The sequence below is a fragment of the Heptranchias perlo genome, chromosome 27 (genome assembly GCF_035084215.1).
Source record: "Heptranchias perlo isolate sHepPer1 chromosome 27, sHepPer1.hap1, whole genome shotgun sequence".
NCBI lineage: Eukaryota > Metazoa > Chordata > Chondrichthyes > Hexanchiformes > Hexanchidae > Heptranchias > Heptranchias perlo.
In genome coordinates this window covers 21,625,478-21,647,102 of record NC_090351.1, presented here as the reverse complement: position 1 = coordinate 21,647,102, position 21,625 = coordinate 21,625,478, and the positions used below count along the sequence as shown (strand labels likewise).

The window sequence follows — 21,625 nt, the reverse complement described above, 5'->3', positions numbered from 1 at the left end:
AGACACCACAGGAACTTTTAATTCTAGATTTCTTAGATGTTTGACCAAAATCTAAAACAATAGCACTGTCGTCTTATAGGGAAGCACTGCTTGCAGCCTGTGATTGATATTTTGACATTAAATTGATAGTTAAAGAAAAGTTAGAACTCAAAAATACACAATATGCACAAAGAAATTCAAACTCTTTGGCCAAACACTTAGAGGACAAATGCAGGAGGGGGGCACTGAAGAGGGATTTCATGTGGCATGGTAGAATGTATATATTTTTTCCTCATTTGAGGAAAAATTAGTCTTTTCCTCATTGGATTGCTTGAGTTACCCAAATTAAGTAAAAGACAATGAATGGTACTTGTTCATCCTTTCATCTTCTGCATTATTACCTTTCTTTTGTTTTAAAAGGGCTGTTGTCTTGAACCATGGGAAAAGAATTAGCAACATAATGTTGGAAAGATCTAAAAACAGCTTAAGCTATTTCTATATAAAAATGTAATTTGCCAAATTGAACTCAGACCACTTAACAACGAGCATGATGGCAGAAATAAGTTTATCAAAATTCATACAACTGATACTCCTCCATCCAATACCTATGCCAAAGTTTACATTTTACTACTTAGAAAATTTAGGTTGTCCTACTTACAGAAAACCTTATCATAGTTTCATAGACACAACTACTCATTTTTGAAAAAGCATTTGAATTTATTTCAGAGTCGTTTATTGTATGGTCTCACTACAATGTCACACTTGGTAAGTCACATTCCAATTACAACAAAGAACTCTACAGGTACATTGAACAGCTGCAGTAGTTATTACCGTATGGAAAATATTTTTCATATAATTCTTCTACTTAACCTTACACAAGAGTGGTGAAGCATTTTAATACAAATAAGTAAATTTACCTAAATCTTTGAATTTGTGCTATAACATTCCCATTCCAAATCCCTATAAACAGTGAAAACATGCGTTCTTTTAGTTTGTAGTAGTATTGCTGAAGAGTCAAGTAGGTTTTAAAAATGAAATCACAATAAAAACAATCACCCCTTTTTATGCTGTAAATACATCTATAAATTAATGTACATCCCATTTGTACTTTTTATAAAAGTAACAATTACTGCTTGCATTTTGTTTAGGTTTGGGTGGCTTTTGTACATATAATTGAACATTTAAAATAGTATGCAATTCTGAAAATAAGGCATACAAATACACAAAAGTTTACCAGTTTGAATACAAGTGCTTGCAAGGGCTGTAGTTAGCAAACAGAGTTCACAGTGGATGATAATGGCAATATACAAAAAGCTGGCTATTGCCCAGGATTTAGCAAAACATGCAGGATGTAGAATAATTGTTATAAAAGTTCTTTTTTGCCCTCACCCATAAACAATCCGTCATCAAGACCATGATAGGCACTTGATAATATTGGAAAGGACCATCAGTCAAACTGGTTAAGTCCTCACAGTGATGTGATATAAAGATCTCAATACAGAAGTACGATTTTCATGGCTCCAATTCCATACTCTCGGGGTCTAGCTCTGGTGGCACAAAGCTGATTACTTCTTCATAGGTTAACCCTGAACAGGAAAGAGCAACATTTTAAACACCATAGGATTTTCAAGTGTGAATAAAAATATATAATGAAAGTGAGCCTCGTCACATACTGTATAATACTTGCATTCATGTAAATATTAATGTAAAATTCAGTCTCTAAACAAGCTCCACTCAAAAAGCAATGAAGGAAAATTGGCATACTATTTTCTGCTATAGATGTTCATTGTTGCACATTTTTATCATAATAGAAGTGTTTTTTTTTAAAAAGGCACTCCCAAGATTGACCATAGGAGAAAAGTTCTTATTGCTTTTACTTTTCTCAAAGTCCTTTTTACAGTAATAAAACATTAATACAATAACATGCAGGACAGTAGACAGGGAATGCGCAATGAGTCAAAGGGCTCCTTCAAACTTAAGGTGAGAGGGGAGAGATACAAAAGGGTCCAGAGGGGCAATTTTTTCACTCAAAGGGTGGTGTGTCTGGAACGAGCTGCCAGAGGCAGTAGTAGAGGCGGGTACAAGTTTGTCTTTTAAAAAGCATTTGGACAGTTACATGGGTAAGATGGGTATAGAGGGATATGGGCCAAGTGCAGGCAATTGGGACTAGCTTAGTGGTATAAACTGGGCGACATGGACACGTTGGGCCGAAGGGCCTGTTTCCATGTTGTGATTATTGCTTTTACTTTTCTCAAAGTCCTTTTTACAGTAATAAAACATTAATACAATAACATGCAGGACAGTAGACAGGGAATGCGCAATGAGTCAAAGGGCTCCTTCAAATTTAAGGTGAGAGGGGAGAGATACAAAAGGGTCCAGAGGGGCAATTTTTTCACTCAATTTTTTCACAAAAAAATTTCACATCGTTCACCTGACGAAGGAGGAAGCCTCCGAAAGCTTGTGAATTTAAAATAAAATTGCTGGACTATAACTTGGTGTTGTAAAATTGTTTACAATCCTTCAAACTGGTAAAAGCAGCCTTCTCAGAGATCACGCACATTCACTCTTAACAATCCTTCCTCTTGCTCAAAAAGCATCAATTTAAAAAATGTTTAAGCTATTTTGTACATATAGAATCACAGAATCATAGAAGTTTACAACATGGAAACAGGCCCTTCGGCCCAACGTGTCCATGTCGCCCAGTTTATACCACTAAGCTAGTCCCAATTGCCTGCACTTGGCCCATATCCCTCTATACCCATCTTACCCATGTAACTGTCCAAATGCTTTTTAAAAGACAAAATTGTACCCGCCTCTACTTTTGCCTCTGGCAGCTCGTTCCAGACACACCACCCTTTGAGTGAAAAAATTGCCCCTCTGGACCCTTTTGTATCTCTCCCCTCTCACCTTAAATCTATGCCCCCTCGTTATAGACTCCCCTACCTTTGGGAAAAGATTTTGACTATCTACCTTATCTATGCCCCTCATTATTTTATAGACTTGTATAAGATCACCCCTCAACCTCCTACTCTCCAGGGAAAAAAGTCCCAGTCTATCTAACCTCTCCCTATAAGTCAAACCATCATGTCCTGGCAGCATCCTAGTAAATCTTTTCTGCACTCTTTCTAGTTTAATAATATCCTTTCTATAATAGGGTGACCAGAACTGTACACAGTATTCCAAGTGTGGCCTAACTAATGTCTTGTACAACTTCAACAAGACATCCCAACTCCTGTATTCAATGTTCTGACCAATGAAACCAAGCAAGCTGAATGCCTTCTTCACCACCCTATCCACCTGTGACTCCACTTTCAAGGAGCTATGAACCTGTACTCCTAGATCTCTTTGTTCTATAACTCTCTCCAACGCCCTACCATTAACGAAGTAGGTCCTGGCCCGATTCGATCTCCCAAAATGCATCACCTCACATTTATCTAAATTAAACTCCATCTGCCAGTCATCGGCCCACTGGCCCAATTTATCAAGATCCCGTTGCAATCCTAGATAACCTTATTCACTGCCCACGATGCCACCAATCTTGGTGTCATCTGCAAACTTACTAACCATGCCTCCTAAATTCTCATCCAAATCATTAATATAAATAACAAATAACAGCGGACCCAGCACCGATCCCTGAGGCACACCGCTGGTCACAGGCCTCCAATTTGAAAAACAACCCTCTACACCCACCCTCTGTCTTCTGTCGTCAAGCCAATGTTGTATCCAATTGGCTACCTCACCTTGGATCCCGTGAGATTTAACCTTATGTAACAACCTACCATGCGGTACCTTGTCAAAGGCTTTGCTAAAGTCCATGTAGACCACGTCTACTGCACAGCCCTCATCTATCTTCTTGGTTACTATACTATACAGTTCTATTATAGGCGAGCTGCTTGATGAATGTAAAACCTCAACAAGTGCAACTGGCATCACTAGATTTTATTGGGTGGGTACTGGTGGTGTACTTTTACTATCTCAAATATTTGTTTTGGTCAGCTGGGCGTCTGACACATGTGGAAACCCATCATTATGTTCAACAGTCTCCAAATCAAGCTACTGAAAAATCTACATCTGCCTGTAGGATTTCTGTTTGCAAGTATGGAGAACACACACTCTCCCCATAGGGACACATCCCACTTACCCAACTTGAGCGCCCTTAGGTGCAGTTGGCAGAGGCAAGGATTAATGACACCCAAGTGTGTTCTGGTGTACTGTTGAAGCTTAACCAGTAAAAACTGCATAGCTTACTGAAGCTGCTTCCTACTGCTAGCATCCAGAGAGGAGTGCTGCAATATTTTCAGAATTGCTTGGAACAGGCACATCGATGGAGTCCCGTACAATGAATTACCAGCCCAGTGAAGACATCGAGCAGGGTGGGCAAATGTTGAGAACACTTACTCAACCTATTGAAAGAGTAGTGATGCGAGTTTCTATTCTACCTGTACACAGATCCGGGAGATGGAGTGTAGATCCAAAAAATCCAAGATTTTGCTTTGAACTTTTATAACATGCAGGGTCAACACTACGTCAGAAGCCTTAGGAAAATCAATAAAAACAAGAGCAAAATCCTACTGGTACTTTGACTGCTCCGTTTTCCTAGAGAGCACACCAATGCATGCACGACAAACTGAAGAACCACCTTAAGAGCCACTATCAGCAAGATTTTAATCAGAGCCAATCTCTTAAATAGGAGCGAAGCTGCTCTTCTACCAAGAATAGTAATAGTCTTTACTCAGTTTGATAATCTTCAAGATGGATCCAGTTAATGTCTGCTATGTATACTTAAGTCCACCTGTACAAAAGATTTTACATTAGTGGAGTGTAGTCAATAACAGCTGCACACTATTCCTGCATTCAACAACACTAACAATGAGAGACTCCAATTCAAACCAAAAGCAGTGAGGATTACTGTGTCTCGGTCTGATTAGCAATAACAGGAATAAAGGAATACTACGAACAGCATTGCATAAAAGTTGATCTGAACATGTCTCCAGAACCACTTCATATAATGTAAAAATAGTTTCACTTACTTTTCCATTCTTCTATTTCAAGTTCTCGGCTTTCAAATGACTGATCATAAGGGTCTGCTTCAGGCTCATCATCTGGGTCATGATACTGTGAGAAATAAGAATGAGCCAAAGCTTCTGCTGCTGTAATCCTCTTATCTGTGTCCAGCACAAGCATTTTCTCCAAAAGGTCAACAGCTATACAATAAAGTAATAAAAACGGTTTATACAAAACTTAAAGGATTTGTTTTGCAACATTACAACCACTTGTGTGTTTCTATTCAATAGCAACAAAGTTTTACACGACCTTATCAGTTAGATTATTCACGTCAACAAAAGCTGGCAGAATGTTAATCTTTAAAAAGCAACTGAGAGACACATTAATTAGCTCTGCCTTTCTTCCTTCTCACCCCCCTCCCTTTCTTAACCACAAAGACAATTTAAGTAAAGGAAAATGAAACTGCTGAATATAAATACAGTCCCCGTTTATAGTAGGCGCAATGGTGTTAATGTGATTCGTTCGCTATAAGTGTTGGACGGTAAAACCATCATAGGTTGCAAGAATGAAACATTAGCCCCAGACTCCCTCCATAGGATTCAGGGTATAAACTGTTGGTTGGGTTTTGTACATTGGTTTGGGTGTGAGGGGGTGGAGATTACCTATTAACTATCGCGCACACTACCAAACGAAAGCAGCCCTGGGCTTCAGTACTTGGATCGAATCACATTCCAATTCTGACTCGAGATTCGTATCAATGTAATGTTAGAAAATATAAAAAAGGTCTTCTTTGCTGTGATACGTGGAAAAACAGGAAGTTTATTATATCAGTAAATACAGGGAATTGAACTGCGCAAAATAGCTGACGAGCTTAACATATTTTAAACGGTTCCTTTGTAAGTGACTCCTATGGTACTGGCAAATGGTTAGCACTATTTGTCCGATATAGGTGGCTGCCTGTTATATGCGTAAACGGTGTAAGTGGTGGACACTATATACTGTACTATCAACTGCTGGGAAACAGGTTTATGCCTGCAATTCCTAACAAAGTGAATTCGGATATCAAATTCTTAATTGATGATTATTTCTCCACAAAAGGAAAAAAATATAAACATTAGACAACCTAATCCACACTTCTACATTTTCTCTTCCACTTCCAATGTGGCAACAATAGGGGTCTGGAATACAATGCTTACTGTCTTTTCAAATCAGAAATAGAGAACCAAGTTGATTTATAAAGATATATATGAATACAGATAATATTAAAATGCAGTTACCTTGAGGATTAGCTCCAATGAATACATCTTCAAAGCTTTGTTTTGGCATGTGCTGTAATGATTGTATGTAGTTTCTAGCCTGCAGAAATAGTTTACATGGATTTATTTATATTCTGTTAAGTATAAAAAAGAATCCATACTCTCAATACTAATCCAAGCTGCAGTATCACTTTTCTTGGGTCTTTTACAGACCCATACTGAACACTAATATTTACATTTTAGGAAACATTTTTTAGTTCATGGTCACCTATCAAAATCAGAAATATCTCTGTGCAAGTCCAATCACAATGTTGTTCATTTGGTTTTGAATTTGTGAAACAGATAAAACTTAAAGATCACTTGAAAAGTGATACCACAAGTTAATATTCAAGAAAAAATAATTTCAAACATGTTATTTAGCACTTCTTAAAAAAAAATTAGACATGCCACAGTGCAGCATCAAGAAAACAACCAGAACACTTCCCTAACTGGCCACAATGAAGGTCATATCCCAAAGATTTGGGAATATTTTTAGTTGTCAAACTTTTCTGCAAAAATTGCAATAGTGAGACTAATCTGAACTGATGCGCATCATTTTATGGGCAACTTTTAACAAAATATTTATATAAACCTGAATCTCACCCAACACACCAATAAAAGCTCAATTAATACATACAAAAATGTTAACTCAAGGTAAACCTTTTCTCTTGAATTATCCACTGAACGTAATCAGAATTTTACTTTGTCCAATTCGTTGCTATGTTTCATTTAAATAAGCAATTTGCACAACCTAAACAATTCACTTCTAAATGGACAGAATACACATTTATAATTAAAACAATTTGTAGAATTTGAATGTATTTGACAATACTATATGCTCACAATTCTTATATACCTGCTGTTTGACAAAAACTCTCACTGCTAATTACACTATGATTCCTACTCAAGTATGGAGGCACACAGTCAGTTCAGAACAAATAGTAATTTTGTTGAACCGATACAAGCATCCCAGCAAATTTTGAAGCCATATCAAAAATTCCACGGACAATGAATCAAAATAATCTACAAGTGGGAAGAACTAAAATTAGAGAGTCCAACACTTAGAAAATTAATCCTACCACTGACAGATGTCTTTGCAAACAGACCCATCCGGTCAGGTTTTTAAGGACAGATGGAGGTATTCATCAGAATTAACATACATACAAACAGATTTGGATACCGAAGACAATCAGAAAGCTATTAACCCACCATTTTGTACGTAGTTGAACAAATTAACCATTGCTCACTTCTCGGTCTACAGTACAAGGACAATTTTGAATTCATCAAGTCTCGAAGGAAACAAGTGAAGACATTGAAAAATTGTTTGCATGGCTAACTTAAATGAGTCAATGCATGTGACTGCAGAGAAGCCAAAACTTCAAGGGGGGGGGGGGGGGGGGGGGGAAGAAAAAGCTGTTGGAATGTACCCAACTTTAAGCATCTTAGCCAGGCATTCAGTAAACAAAGTGGCAGACATCTGGTGCTGATACCTGCATCAAACAGATGCGCTTTAGTCAATTGTAAAAGACTGAAAAACAGGATTTTAGACCAACTAAATGGAAACTACAACAATTCGGAGTACTTTCTGCTTTAGAACTGAAAGGGATCATTGTGTTGGGAACTATGAAGGATATGTACTATGGTGTCAACATAACATTCCATATTTATCAAGATATTCTCTACTTGTCAATTTTTTGACCACATCCCAGGAAAAGCAAAGACATCTGAAAAAAAAAATCTTTCTGGGTCTCTAGGGACAGGTTAATATACAAGTGTTCCATCGTACAATAGTCAAAGCACCAACACATTAGCACCTTCTATAAGTGATCAAGACAGAAAGGATATGTTTAGACACAATGTGCTCACAATACTGCAAATGATGCTCTACTATATGTTATTTAGCAATATGAGTGTAGTTGTGAGAAATTTTCTGGCATGCATTAAGTGTGGAAACAATGCGCCCTATTTGCTAAGAAGCTAAACATGAGTTTTTTTTGAAAGTACGTTAGGTAGTGTAACAGCATACAGGTAGAAACTTAGAATGACCATCCTTCACTGGATTGCCAAAAGGCAAGTAGGATTTTCCATCCTCAATGCATGCTCCCTCAAAGCTAAGTTCGCTCCAATATTATGGAATTATATTGGCATCAGGGATGAGTCCACAGCCAGCCTAGCAAGGGGAGCTAGGCTAGGCAGTAGCTACCGTAAATAAACTTCAGTTTAAAGTCTATGTTTAGGGACCATCAAGTGGCATCTATTCTTTTATGTAACAGTGATGTGGAGATGCCGGTGATGGACTGGGGTTGACAATTGTAAACAATTTTACAACACCAAGTTATAGTCCAGCAATTTTATTTTAAATTCACAAGCTTTCGGAGATTTTCTCCTTCCTCAGGCAAATGTTTCAAGAGCTCCTTGAAGCCTACGCAATGCGTAGGCTTCAAGGAGCTCTTGAAACATTTGCCTGAGGAAGGAGAAAATCTCCGAAAGCTTGTGAATTTAAAATAAAATTGCTGGACTATAACTTGGTGTTGTAAAATTGTTTACAATTTATGTAACAGGGAAGAGTAGTATTTATTTTATGGTGTGATACTACTTACTGTCCATTCATCTATCTTACATAAATAAAATCATTTGTCTATTCTAAGCCACGAGTGTTTGGTTTGGCAAGAGTGAATATCCACTCTACTCTGCTTCTGGAGACTGAAGAATCGTGTGTTAGCATGTAATACCTTCTAGTAGACACTGTATAGTGAGAGAGTCCTCAACAATTCTGGGTCTATCGTTTACCTAGACATTTGGCAGAAAAGGCGCACTCTGGACCTTAATGTATACTAAGAATGCTTACAGCAGTGGCCATATTGCTGAACCCAAGGATATGTCTTGTGTATAAACCCAATTCATCATCTCATTGCTGTTTGTGGGACCTTGCAATGTGCAAAATGGCTGCCATGTTCGCCTACTAAACAACGATGACTGCACTTAAAGTAATTCATTGACTGTGAAGTGCTTTTGGATGTCCTGGAGACATAAAAAGGCACTATAGAAATGCAAGTTTATTCTTTCTTTCTCAGTGATACACAACAGCTCATTTGTCAGAAAACCCTTGCACATTATGATACAATCCTGGGGACTCTCCTTTCCAATTTTCAAAAGATAGTGTCAGCTACTAAAAAGGAAAGCAGTGCTTATAATAGCAGATAATGTACTATTAAGTGCACAAATGCAAAAAAGTTCAGAAATCTGCTGTACTCAGCCCAGTGTGAAAACATGATCTATAAACAAGTCATGTGTGAAGCTAGTTAGCAATAGCCTCAACATTTTTTGGACTGCTACATAAATTAGGAGATACAATTGCAATGGCTATTATATTCCTGGCATAAGCATAGAGGTGTTGCTAAAGGATTAGCTATTCCTGTAGTGCTGCTCCAGTGTTCAAGACTCTGCCCAGATAAATCACTCTGAAGTTGTAGGTGAACAGAGACATGAAATTACAGATGCTGCCCGAACTGCTGAGTGTTTCCAGCATTTTCTGTTTTTATTTGAGACATGGGAAGGCTGCCTCATTTCAGTCCATTGATTTGAACAATGAAATTGCTAGTGGCAAGCAGGGCAGACCTTTCTCAAGAATTCCCACACTTCTGCCAGATTTGCTCTTTATTTGCTCCAATTTAATTCAGATGCAATTACCAAAGAGTGGTGTGTCTAACTAAAAAGCTCTCAGTATCCCCAAAGAGGTGAGGGGGCAACATCTCTAGGCAATCTTTTCATAGTTATTGACTTAGTCTTCTTAATACTGAAGATAATTTGCTTATCCACCATTGGATTCTGTTCACATATGCCTGCAGCAATTCAGTCACTGTTTGTCTTTTAGATGGGAAGTTACCATTCTAGAGAACCGACATCAACAAAACATCTGCTAGGCTGTTAAAAAAGACAAGATACAGAGGGACCTTGTGTAGGTGTTGGAAAGATGTTTATCTATCATAATGCACTTGCAACCTCTGCGGAAGTTACGTATGAAGTTCAAAAGCACACACCAAGATAAGGCACAAGACTGCAGGTCTTTAATAAGACTGAAATGCAAAGCTCTTCTGAAGGCTATTGACAGTATCACAAGCTGACAGATTTGTTCCACAATCAAATTGGTGATTGTATATCAGGTCCTTGGGATTGCGAGGTTACCATTTTTTAGATTTTTACTTAATTGATATTTTTCTCCTGTTTAATGTCTCAGATCTTTCCTGTAGGCATGCTCTTCACCCTACAAATTGGAATTCATCTTCACCTGCCAAATATCTCAATAGCAAGCCCAAGGGTCAAGCAGATAACCCTCACCACTATATTTAGGCTCACTGGTTCCTTCATTTGCCCTCATGTAACTTAAACTTTGGAAGGCACGTGAACTGTGGTAGAACAGACTGCCAGACTTAGCAAACGGTAACACTGATAAGTGAACATTAGCAAAGGCACACTGTAGATTTACAATTGTTATATGCTGAACTATCCCTCCTCAGAAGATGGAAGCAACAGTTTTGCCTGCAGCACTATTCATCAATATACTTTGCCGGCTGGTGTGATAGGTGCTAACTCTCTGCATGCCTTCAAGAGGGAGCTGGACCAGTTCTTGACTGGGGCAGAGATCGCATTATATAGAAGGTAAATGTCTTTATAGATAATACATGATCCATGCGACCTCCTGGATTGGTTTCGAGGGGGGTCAGAAAGGAATTTTCCAGAATATTTTTTCCCTTATTGGCCGTGGGTTTTTTGGCTCTCCCAGGAGATTACATGGTGGAGGGACAGAGGGTTGGAGTGAGGTGGAAAGTGTTTTGTCACGTTGCTCAAGCCATCATGAGGTGTGGCAGGCTTGATGGACCAGATGTTCTTTTCCTGCCCATCAATTTCATATGTTCATATGAATTGGACATGGCACAAAGTCAGTGAATATTGACCTTATGATAGTTCACTCTAACCTTCCATGAATAATCTCTGACCTATCTATCCCCGATGGCTTTTAGATAGACTATTCAATTGAAACAAGAAAAGCTGAGAAATACTTGTCAAAGCTTTATCAGGACAAAGGAAATTTAAATATGTATTTCTTAAACTCAAAGGTTTGCCAATCAAACATATTAAACAAAATTCAAAACATGCCTGTATTTAAAATGAATGACTTAGTCTCTCCCCCCACCCAAGATATCCAGAGCAGAGATAACAAGCTGGGCAGTTGAGAGTGTAAAATTGTTTAACCTTCCAATGCACCAGTATAGAAAGAAACAAATATTATGATACATCATTTTTGTCACAGTTACATACAATTATTCATTGTGCTTTCCATGAGCTTTGAAATAATTGGTAATTGGAATAATCATCTGTAGTTAGCAGGGTCTGACTTTGGTAATTGCAGAACTTCCTACCTTCCAAGGAATCACAAGAATTTAAAATATTGACACCATACATAAAAGTTGGAATAAAATTACATTTCCGATTCCTAGAAGATTTTAAATTTGCATAGCTGAATGAATAGTGGATAAGTTCTCTTTTACAGAAATTCATTATTAGAACATGTATCTTATTTTTATGTAATTTTTAAAAAATTACATAAGACCATTTCATGGGTACAACTTTCAACTTTTGTTCCCCCAACTTTAAGTTATATGCTTTAAGCATTCATAGCTGATTAACAACATGAAATGGTTGCTTGGCTAAACGCTATAGATTTTAATGGGATTACAGAGGCCCTATAAAATAAACTGCTTTACACACAATGTCCTTTAATTTCAGGAAACCCTCACAGTGACCAAGAAAAACATGCACAAGAGACAGTGTATCTTAAAGCTAGGTACTTTGGTTGTGAAAAAATACATTAACACATGAAAGAATTGAAACCCACAAAAATACTTAAACAATCCTCCACACCAAAAGGTGACATGAAGCAAAAATTATCTTCAAAAATATGAAATTCATAACTATCCATGTTCCCAGGACTGCAGAAATAAGAACAGTAATCTGAACCACCCAACTGGCTCAAATTATTGCTTGCAATTCTGACCCAAACAGGATTTATCTGTACAATTGTCCTCAATTAGCAGTGGGTTTTCTACGTGGTGCATTGTTAGGAAACACTAGTTTAAAGTAGAACACCGCAAAGACCTTAGAAACCTTAAATGGATATTATATTGGCCCACAAAACAACTTGTATGTCAAGTTGTTACATTAAAATCTTTCAGATAAATTTTGCATTTTGCCCACAAATCAACAAGGAAACTGAGGATAATTCATCCCAAACAAGAACAACTGGCAGCTAAGTTTACTGTAAAATTGACACTGTGCATCAGTTAAGTAGTCCATTGATCCAAATATACAGTAAATACATGAGTAGCAACAAAAGTCCTCTCCTACGAGGAGTTCATTGGTAGCCTGTCTGTCTCACCTCATGGCTGGGCATCCTGTTAATTAAGGATGCAGGAGGGGTTCCTGTCAATCTCATGATCTGCTGAAGCTGGTTAATATCTTGAACGCCCAGGTCAAGGCGTTTATCCAGTTTTCAAAAGGGTACTCAAAAGGTTTGAAAAACTGTAGTTTTCAGCAACTTTAGTAACTATTTTAATAAAATTTATGTGCTGCTGGTTGTTATATTAGAGAAGGTCAACAGGATGCAGTGGAAAATAAAAAGACACACAAGCATGCAGAGGGGAAAAAGACCGTGACCACTTACCCAGCATGCTGTGGTGTTAGATTTGTTAGTTCTAAATGGATGTTATTGTATTAAAACTTTTTTTAAAAAGATATATAGAGCACTTCAAATATAAGCAAACTGCAAACATTCATCAATATTTTATGTTGTCAAACCTCACATTTAGTAAAAACTTATTTTAAAAAATCAATCAGGTAAGAAACTGAGGTACTGTGTTATTTTAGGCTTGTTATGGATTAGGGTAAAACATTACTACCTACAATACTATTTCTGTATTAACTAAAATCACCACAACAATAAAAAACACATTTCTAGTAGAAAACCAAACCGTGCCAATTAATTTGTGGTTTGGTGCTTTAATTTGAGGTGTTGCAAGAAGTGACTGACTAGGAATGGTCAATAACTATCAGTGGAAAGTACAGGCAATACAAACTCACAGAATCAGATGATATTTTCATCAAAAGTTCTGGCCCTGGTGTTCCGACGAGCTGCATTATTAGCTTCAACTGATCAATATCTAACATTGTAACATAAAGGAAAACATAGGGGACAGGTTATAACAAAAACGGCCAATGCATTTTAGAGTTGTAACGATAATGGAGTTCAGAGGAATCATGAGCCAATGTTCAGGTCATAGGTGACGAACTGTTCATTAGTATTTTGTTAATTTCTGATAACTGAGGGTTATGGCTTTCATAAAAACTGTACAGGTAGTGATTTTTTGAGGCAGGAAGAGAAAATCTGTTTTGCTCAGCAACAAAGTTCAATTCTAGAGTAATACTCAAGATTCGAAGTGAGAATTAAAAAATAGAAAATGATTAATTTTGGGCTATTGCAGTCTGACAAAGTGGGAAATGCCGATAATGCCAATCATCAGCATTGATGTTGCTACATGTAGAAATATTAGTTTAAAACTTTTTTGATGAATTGTTTCATATGTATTTACATACATGCAGTTTAACACTGAAGCTACTGAACAAGTGCTGAGGATATCCTAAATAGAAATGAGTGGAAAACAAAGAAATGTGTACCTTTGGGTACAGAATTTCAAGCTTCTTCCAATGCTTTAAATTTGTAGAAGTTTGGTTTTAGCTTTGTTTATCCAATTACTTTTCAACTACATTTTTTTCTTATTTGTCTATATCTTTATTAGAAATGGTGCAGTGCCAGTGTGTGTAACCTGTGGCAACACTTGCAGGATACAAAAAGCTGGTTTAGCATAATACTGCTGTCATATTACCGATACAACTCTAAACCACTGCCAAAATAAAAATATCCTATTCAGACACACATTTTACTCCATTTAAAAAAAAAATTTCCCCCTCCTGCTTTCTGGGGATTCTTATGCTCTTGCATTGACCACAATCAGGATGTCAGTTAAATGCTAAAACCAAGCACTAGAAAGGAAGCTAATACAGGACTAGACAACAACTATCAACATTTCCCTATTATGATATCCAATCTAGTGGCATGGTTGAGATTTGTGGCACTCGAATATCAGCAGTCTCAAACAAGGCCACATTTAAGGCAAACACTTCATTTCACCTCCAACTGAAATAAATTTATGAAGCCAACAAAATGCTTAATTTTTGCACTCCCATACATCCAAGTGCAGTCTACCGATGCTAGATGCACTTTAGTACATAAAAAATGACATCTTTATTTGAAGTATCCCCCCAAATGTTAATTCTATGATCTATAGATAATACATTTCAGAATTACACTCAGTATAGTTCCTATGGATATTTGAAGCAAAAAAAATTGATTTATGTACTGCAGCATCAGAAGAGAGATCGAAAGAGCACACTAGAAGCAGCCAGTTCACAAAATTGATCAGCATGTCCAGAATTCAATCCAAATTTTCACTACAAAACATAAAAGCAGAGTGAAAGCAAAAGATTTCACAGGAAGCTTCCCATGGACTTTTAAAAGCTTTACAATTTAAACATCAAACATCTGTGATGCATAGTAATTTTAAATCCTAGTCTACTGATAAAAAAGGAAATTCAAACACTTGCACCAATATTAGTATTGTTTTATGGGTTAAAGAATTTAGAATAGTTTTATTAAAAAAATCCCAAAACAAGGTGAAAATGGTCAGATTCATCATCAATTAAGAGTTAGGATTAACAAATAACTATAGGCTCTAAACACTGCTTCTTTTCTGAAGGTGCTCATTCATGTTGGCATAAAGTTTTTCGAGCACTAGCAGCCCTACAGTACCTTCCCCAAGTGGCCACTCAGAGTGTCAGGCAATTTTGACATGCTTTTCAATCATTAGTGCAATCAGGAGCAACCTGATCTTGTCCTCACCCAATGCCCATACAAATGTACTTTCTAGCAACAGTTTCTGGATAGTTATTAAGAGCAGGAACCCCAACTATTCCCCCCAGACCAACTGTAGTACCCCACTTGTTGCCCCAGCTGAGAACAGTTAGCTTAGCACAGACCAAGAATTGAAATTGGAAGCTTCTAGTCTGAATGGCTGAGTGTTGTTTGGTGCCTTTACTCACAGGAATCTCCACAAGGACTTTTTAAATCAAATCATTTAATGTACTACTTACCCATAGCACATTTAAAGGGGATTCATTTATTCAATAACTTTTTAAAAACTTAATATAATCAAGTATAGGTATTGGTGATTTTAATTATGATACATACTCTTAATACCATCATGTCACAAGTCAAATCCTTGCTTCATAATTAAGTTTTAAACTTGAATTCAGCCCCTCAAAACTATATTCAGTGTGTAAGCTTGGTTAAGACTGCATGCAAAGGTAACCCACAAGTTAACTTTCCTGTGATATAAGCATTAAGAGGTCCAGCTAGTAATTAAAATGTTTGTCTGAGTAGGATTGGGTTAGTAAAGACAAAACACAAAGCACAAGTGTAAACACATGAAACTATGGCTCATGCAAATTTCAAGTAACCATGGAGTTATAAAATACTGGGGCACTTTCCTGTAACCAATTATGTGACATGCACAGTTGAGGTCACAGCTGTGGTCTTCCTTCTGAGCAAAAGAACAATTAAACCAGGAGAGAATATAAGCATTGAGAAAATAGGTTAATTGCAAAACATTCCACAGCAACACAAAGCATTAATCCATGCATAAAGTGCTAACAAATCTACAAACAATTTTATGATTAAAGTATGTTTGTAAAGTATTTGCATACAGATCTGGCACACTGCATTTATGTAGAAAAACTCAAGCTAGCAATTAACAGAAAAATGAGCAAAGCTCAAAAATTTCTAAAAATACCATTGACAGACAGGGAATCACTCAAAAAGGCAATTCAAATGTAATTTATAGAACAATGCAAATATAACTGTACTGATAATCCACAGGTATAGGTTTTATTCAGTTCAGTAGCTCACTACACAAAAAACAAAATCACAATGTCTTAAAAAAATAACCAATATGCTGTGCTAGGATGAAAGATTGTCTGCTAAAAACCTGGCAAAGCATGAAAGTTTTCTGGGTGGAAAAGTTCACAACCACAAAAGGTATATACCAGCACATTGCTCGTACAGTAATTTTGTAAAGACATCCAAGCACAAAATGTCAGAAATGGCGAAGGTCTGACAGGTATTTAATGTTAAGAGTACAAGCAGCAGAGAAAGATTTTCTGAAATATTAATTTTTCCAATAGACATTAGAGCTGAAGTCATTACTTTGGTGAAATATGCAGCAATGGAAATTGTTGTGTAGTCTGACTTGTGCCAGTGTGTAGTTGGCAGAGTAAGGAACCAAGAACAAAATGATTTTGGAAAAGGAATTAGTTTTGCTTGGAAACAATATCAGGACACAGGCTACTGAACACAGTTTAGTTTCATTGGTTGAAGTGAAAAAAATCTTCCATCTGAAACAAACTGGATTGTTACGTCATATAGGTAAAGGGAAACATTGTGAAGAGAAAAGCCATGAGAGGGGTGGGAATTACTATACTGTTAAAAAAAAATTCTGTATTGAAGGGATCTTACTAAAAGAGGAACCTATCCTATTTGGAGGTTGAAGCAAAACTCATTTTTTTTTAGTCATTTAATATACGTTAAAGTATATTAAAGTAACCTCTTGTTACATGCAATGTGCTATGATTTTAACTATTTCTACACAAACATTTTCAAACTTAAACGGGAGATGCTTAAAAGTTTTTTAAAAATGGATTAAACAGCGACCAGTTTTTTTCCCCCACATTCTGCTTTGCTCAAATCTTTAAATGTTTGGCATTAGCGGAGGTTAATTGTGTCAGGGTAAACTAAACAAAAAAGGTGGGAATGCAATCAGTAACAAAAAAAATCATTAATTTGTCAGAGGTACAACAGCCCAAATTTCTCAGATAGAAAGCAACAATATCAGTACTCTGATGTCAAAAAAAATCATTTTGCAGTAAGTAGAGAAATTTGGTACCCAGTAATCCAACAAAGCATTTTGAGCTTATGCTGTAAAAACTTGCCAATGTCATGAATTATTTTTGAAAGTAATGAAGTCTAAAAAGGGCACATCATTTATAAAATGTAACAATTCAACTCCATTTTTAACAAAGTTAACCAGCTCATGTTTGGCAATATCCTGTATGCTGATTTTCAAAAGAAAAGTTGGAGACTTATCACCATGATATTGTTTTAATAAACTACTTGCCAAAAAAACTGGAAAGTCTTCAAGTTTGGAGAGAACATATATTGATTCACAAAATTAGTATTCACAATACCGTTCACTTTTATAGCAAGCAAAATGTCCCGGGTGCTTAAAACCAGGTTTTGGGGGCAGGGGGGTGGTGGTGATGGTGGTTGGTGGAGAGGAATTGGGAAATGTGACCAAAAGCACAAAGAGGTAGGTTTTGAGGAGCAAAGTAGAAAAGTTCAAGAGGAGAATGCCAGAGGACAAGCGCATGATAGCCGATACTCTGCCACTGACCATGGATCAGATAGTAAGGAGAGGAGCATGAGAACGTGCAGTGGACCAGAGGTGAAGGAGCAGAGAGTGCTTGCTGGGATGTAGGTTTATAGAAGATTGCATAGGTAGAGAAGACAAAATCAGAGGTATTTGAAAACAAGGATAAAGATTTTAGGTCAATGTATTGGGAAATAGGGAGTCAATGAAAGTTGTCAAGAACCAGGCCTTTAGGAGTGCAGAATAGGAAGCAGGTGACTGAGTTCTGGACAAAGTGGAGTTTAAGTAGGGTAAAGCCAGGGCAGATGGTTCTCGAGCATGACCATTCCCAAAAGTAATTTTGATCGTCTGACATGGAAACTCCAGTTTTGTAAAATTACTACATTTTGAAATTGAGATGCAATTTGTTTAAAAGGCATTTGTAGAATTATCTAGAGCATCATGCAAGTAATTAGCAATAAAGTAGCAATACAGAAAGCTTAGTTCCCAATGCACCCATTTTGAAAAGAAATCTTGCACCTGATAAACCCATTTCATGAAAATGTTGCGGATCTGTCAAAATGTGAAGGGATTTTTTAAAATTTTAAATCAAAGGCTTTTGATTCAAATTAATGGATGCAAAGGAATACATGGATGTCTCACTTTTCGAAAAGTGAGGCAGTTTGTTCAGAGAAGTTACTTATCAAATTCAGTGAGCACAATAGCGTTTAAATGGAGATGAAGTTACTATTTTTGTTAAAAATGCATTATTAAATGCCTGCCTCTGAAAAGAATGGTCTTAAGACACTACCAGATTGTGAAAATTTAATAAAGCACTTGTTACTGAGGTTACAGGTTAATATTCATGGCTAAAACAGAACATAAAATCTTTACCCCTGCTCACAAACAAAAAAAATTCAAGAGGTGCCAAGTTTTTTTTTAAAAAAGCGATCAAGGATACGGTCTGTGCCTGGAAATAGAGTCTTTCCTGTCAGCAGTTCTGCCATAATGCACCCAACAGACCAAATATCAACTGGAGATAGAAAGAGAGAAGATAGTTAGTATTTGTTTGATCCTGCATGGATTATTTAGGAATTTTAAAAAACACTAACACTTAAAATTTTCCACTTACTGTGTACACCTCAAGGCTCATGAAATTTTTTTAAAAGTGGCTTTTTAAAACTGGTCATAGTATTTTAATTTATGTTTTTATAGACATTAAGTGTCAAACAACTGAAATCTCAAAAATAATTGTGTCCATTTTTACCCTTGATATGGGATGTAGCAACAGAAGACACCACCAACATTACAGTCATCAAAAACAATTAAAAGACAGAATAATGCTAAATGCTATAGTGCAGTTAGTTTTAAAAAGTTGTCACAGCTCTAAATAGACAAATCCAGATAAATGCAGCTAATTATAAATCAATCAGAAGGCAGCTGTAGCTGCTTGTAAACATTCCAGGTCAATGATTAGCCTGCTCATACATTTTTAAGAAACAGTTTTCCATCTTAAAGTATGACGTCTGATGTGTGATTGATGCATACTTAACAAAAAAAACTATCTAGTATGTGTTCGTCCATCACACCTGCAAATTTCTTTATAATAATTGCACCTGATTTATAAATATGAAACTTGAATCAAACGGCAACAAATCACAACTGAATAGGTGGGTAGCACACTAATCAAGCAGGAATTTTAAAAAACACCAATCACAAAAGGTCAAAAAGCCACTCGTGAAAAACAGACATACAGCAATAGCCACCAATTAAAAAGGTGAAACTGCTCTAAATATTCTTTTGTAAAACCTTTCTGGTATCATTTTGGGTTCTCCACTAATCTGTGCACTTACTACCGAAAATAAAGTCTGTAAAATAAGAGACATTAAAAATTACAAAAAAATGATTAAACTTGCCTGTACAACAGAATTTTTGTTTAAAAGGCCTATAGCAAACTTTTTCCATTGGAGCTCTGACTATGTGAGAAGCCTGAACCTCAAGTCCATGCAGAATCCCAGATCCATCACTGTTGCTGAAGAGACTTGTGCTAGCAAGCTACACAGACCTGCACCTACAATTTCTAGAAGTTAATACTGAGAATGCAAAATCAGTGACTTTATATAAACAAACAGGTAGCAACTTCCAGAAAGTCTGTACAATTAAATGAGTTGAGGAAAGTTCTGAATTTAATATGTTTTATCAAAAGGTTCTGCTTAAACACACCAAGTGCTATTACCGAGATATTTGGTAAAAAATGAAAACGGCAAGATAAAATGATATATATATCTTGGCCTTAATTACAAAAAGCCACACCTTGAACAGATGCATAGTAAAGAGCTGTATTACTATATTCCATGTGTGACAAATGGAACTTTAAACGTTGCCAAATTTCAAAATAGCATTCTTTATATTTTGTAATGTATTTTAAATTGTTACAGCGCCTGCCTTTCTTTAATTTGTTTATACTGAAAATTCAAACAATAAAAGCATAGTTATAGTCATGCTATAACCTGTAGCATGCTAGCTCAAGTTTTTTCAACTAATGTTGATAAGTCTGGCAAATTACTTGAACTTGAGGCTCAGGGCACCAACAGAAAACACCGTTGCAAGCATTACAGATTTACTTATGTAATTATTTCTATCTACCTGAATCAAACCAGAGCACAGCATGTGGAAAAAACTACCAGAGGAACTACCAAGGACACATGGAAATAACAGTATGAGCAATCAGCATAATCCATCAATAAGTCATTTTTTTGTGTGTAAAATGCATCTAACAACATTTTCCAATGCAAGTCTATGCCCAAGATGTGCATTCACTAGGATTGCAGAGTTATCACTTGATCAGCTCAAAACACCCCTAAAAAAGATAGCACACTACATACAGCTCCCAACATGCGACTGTTTAAACACTCTGGAGAAAACTGCCAACACGTACCCGTGAAAATACGCACTGGTCGGGTTGGAAACAGAATTATAATTACAAAATCAATGACTAATCCAATCTTGAGTAGACTAAAAGCTTATCCCCATACAGTAACAGAAGGAATGACAGAGCAAAAACATAACCTTTCAGCTGGGGAGGAAAAAAAGAACAGTGCAGTGGCACAAGTTCTGTAGCTTTACATAATGTAGTAGATGACCAATTTTGAAAAATTAGGTATAATTCAAAATTCAAACAAGTTTCCTCTTGTGCCAAAGAAATGAAGCCCTGTTATTTTTTAATATAAAAATTCAAGAGTAATTATTGTTCAGATTTTTAAAAAAGTCGAAAGTGATGTGTCGATCACCTTGTTGCTGTGCCTCACCTGTTTGATTGTAATGCATCCAGTTTAGCATTATCTCTGGAGCTCTATACCACCTGGTGGCTACGTATCCAGTCATCTCATCATCAGTATGACGAGCCAATCCAAAGTCCAAGATCTATAAGCATAAAACAATTATAGAAAGATCACAGAATTTTAAAACTGTTGAAAATTAAAGGGTCAAAATTACACCTAGTTTTTATAAGTAAATGAGTTCCCTGCAATTAGCAGAAGGAAAGAAATCATTTTTAAACAGGCTACTCTTCAAATCCAATTACCGTATTGACAGTTAACAATATTACATTCACCCCAGCTTTCAGGTCATTACATCCAAGAACACTGGGGCATTCAACTGGTGACTTAATTCTAGTCTCCAATGACACCTGCAAGTGGTGTTCCTCCTCAGGACAAGTTTGGTCAAAGTTGAATCTGAGGAGGGAACGCAATGGTCCAAGTAAAGTATTCTTGC

General features: G+C 36.6%; 1 protein-coding gene across 2 annotated transcripts in view; it reads right to left on the bottom strand.

The window, feature by feature from the left end:
• Nucleotides 1–679: 679 nt before the first annotated feature.
• Nucleotides 680–21,625, bottom strand: part of LOC137344463 (mitogen-activated protein kinase 14) — a 63,356-nt gene continuing 42,410 nt past the window's right edge. The window contains exons 7-12 of one of the 2 annotated variants that reach the window (XM_068007444.1): nucleotides 21,160–21,274; nucleotides 18,813–18,884; nucleotides 12,715–12,794; nucleotides 6,261–6,339; nucleotides 5,010–5,183; nucleotides 680–1,565 (exon numbers count right to left, since the gene is read on the bottom strand). In XM_068007444.1, the coding sequence (XP_067863545.1) occupies nucleotides 1,492–1,565; nucleotides 5,010–5,183; nucleotides 6,261–6,339; nucleotides 12,715–12,794; nucleotides 18,813–18,884; nucleotides 21,160–21,274 (594 nt within the window). In that variant the 3' untranslated portion in view covers nucleotides 680–1,491. Of the gene's footprint in view, nucleotides 1,566–5,009; nucleotides 5,184–6,260; nucleotides 6,340–12,714; nucleotides 12,795–13,415; nucleotides 13,496–18,812; nucleotides 18,885–21,159; nucleotides 21,275–21,625 lie in introns of both variants that reach the window. The other variant, XM_068007443.1, reaches the window with a different exon arrangement.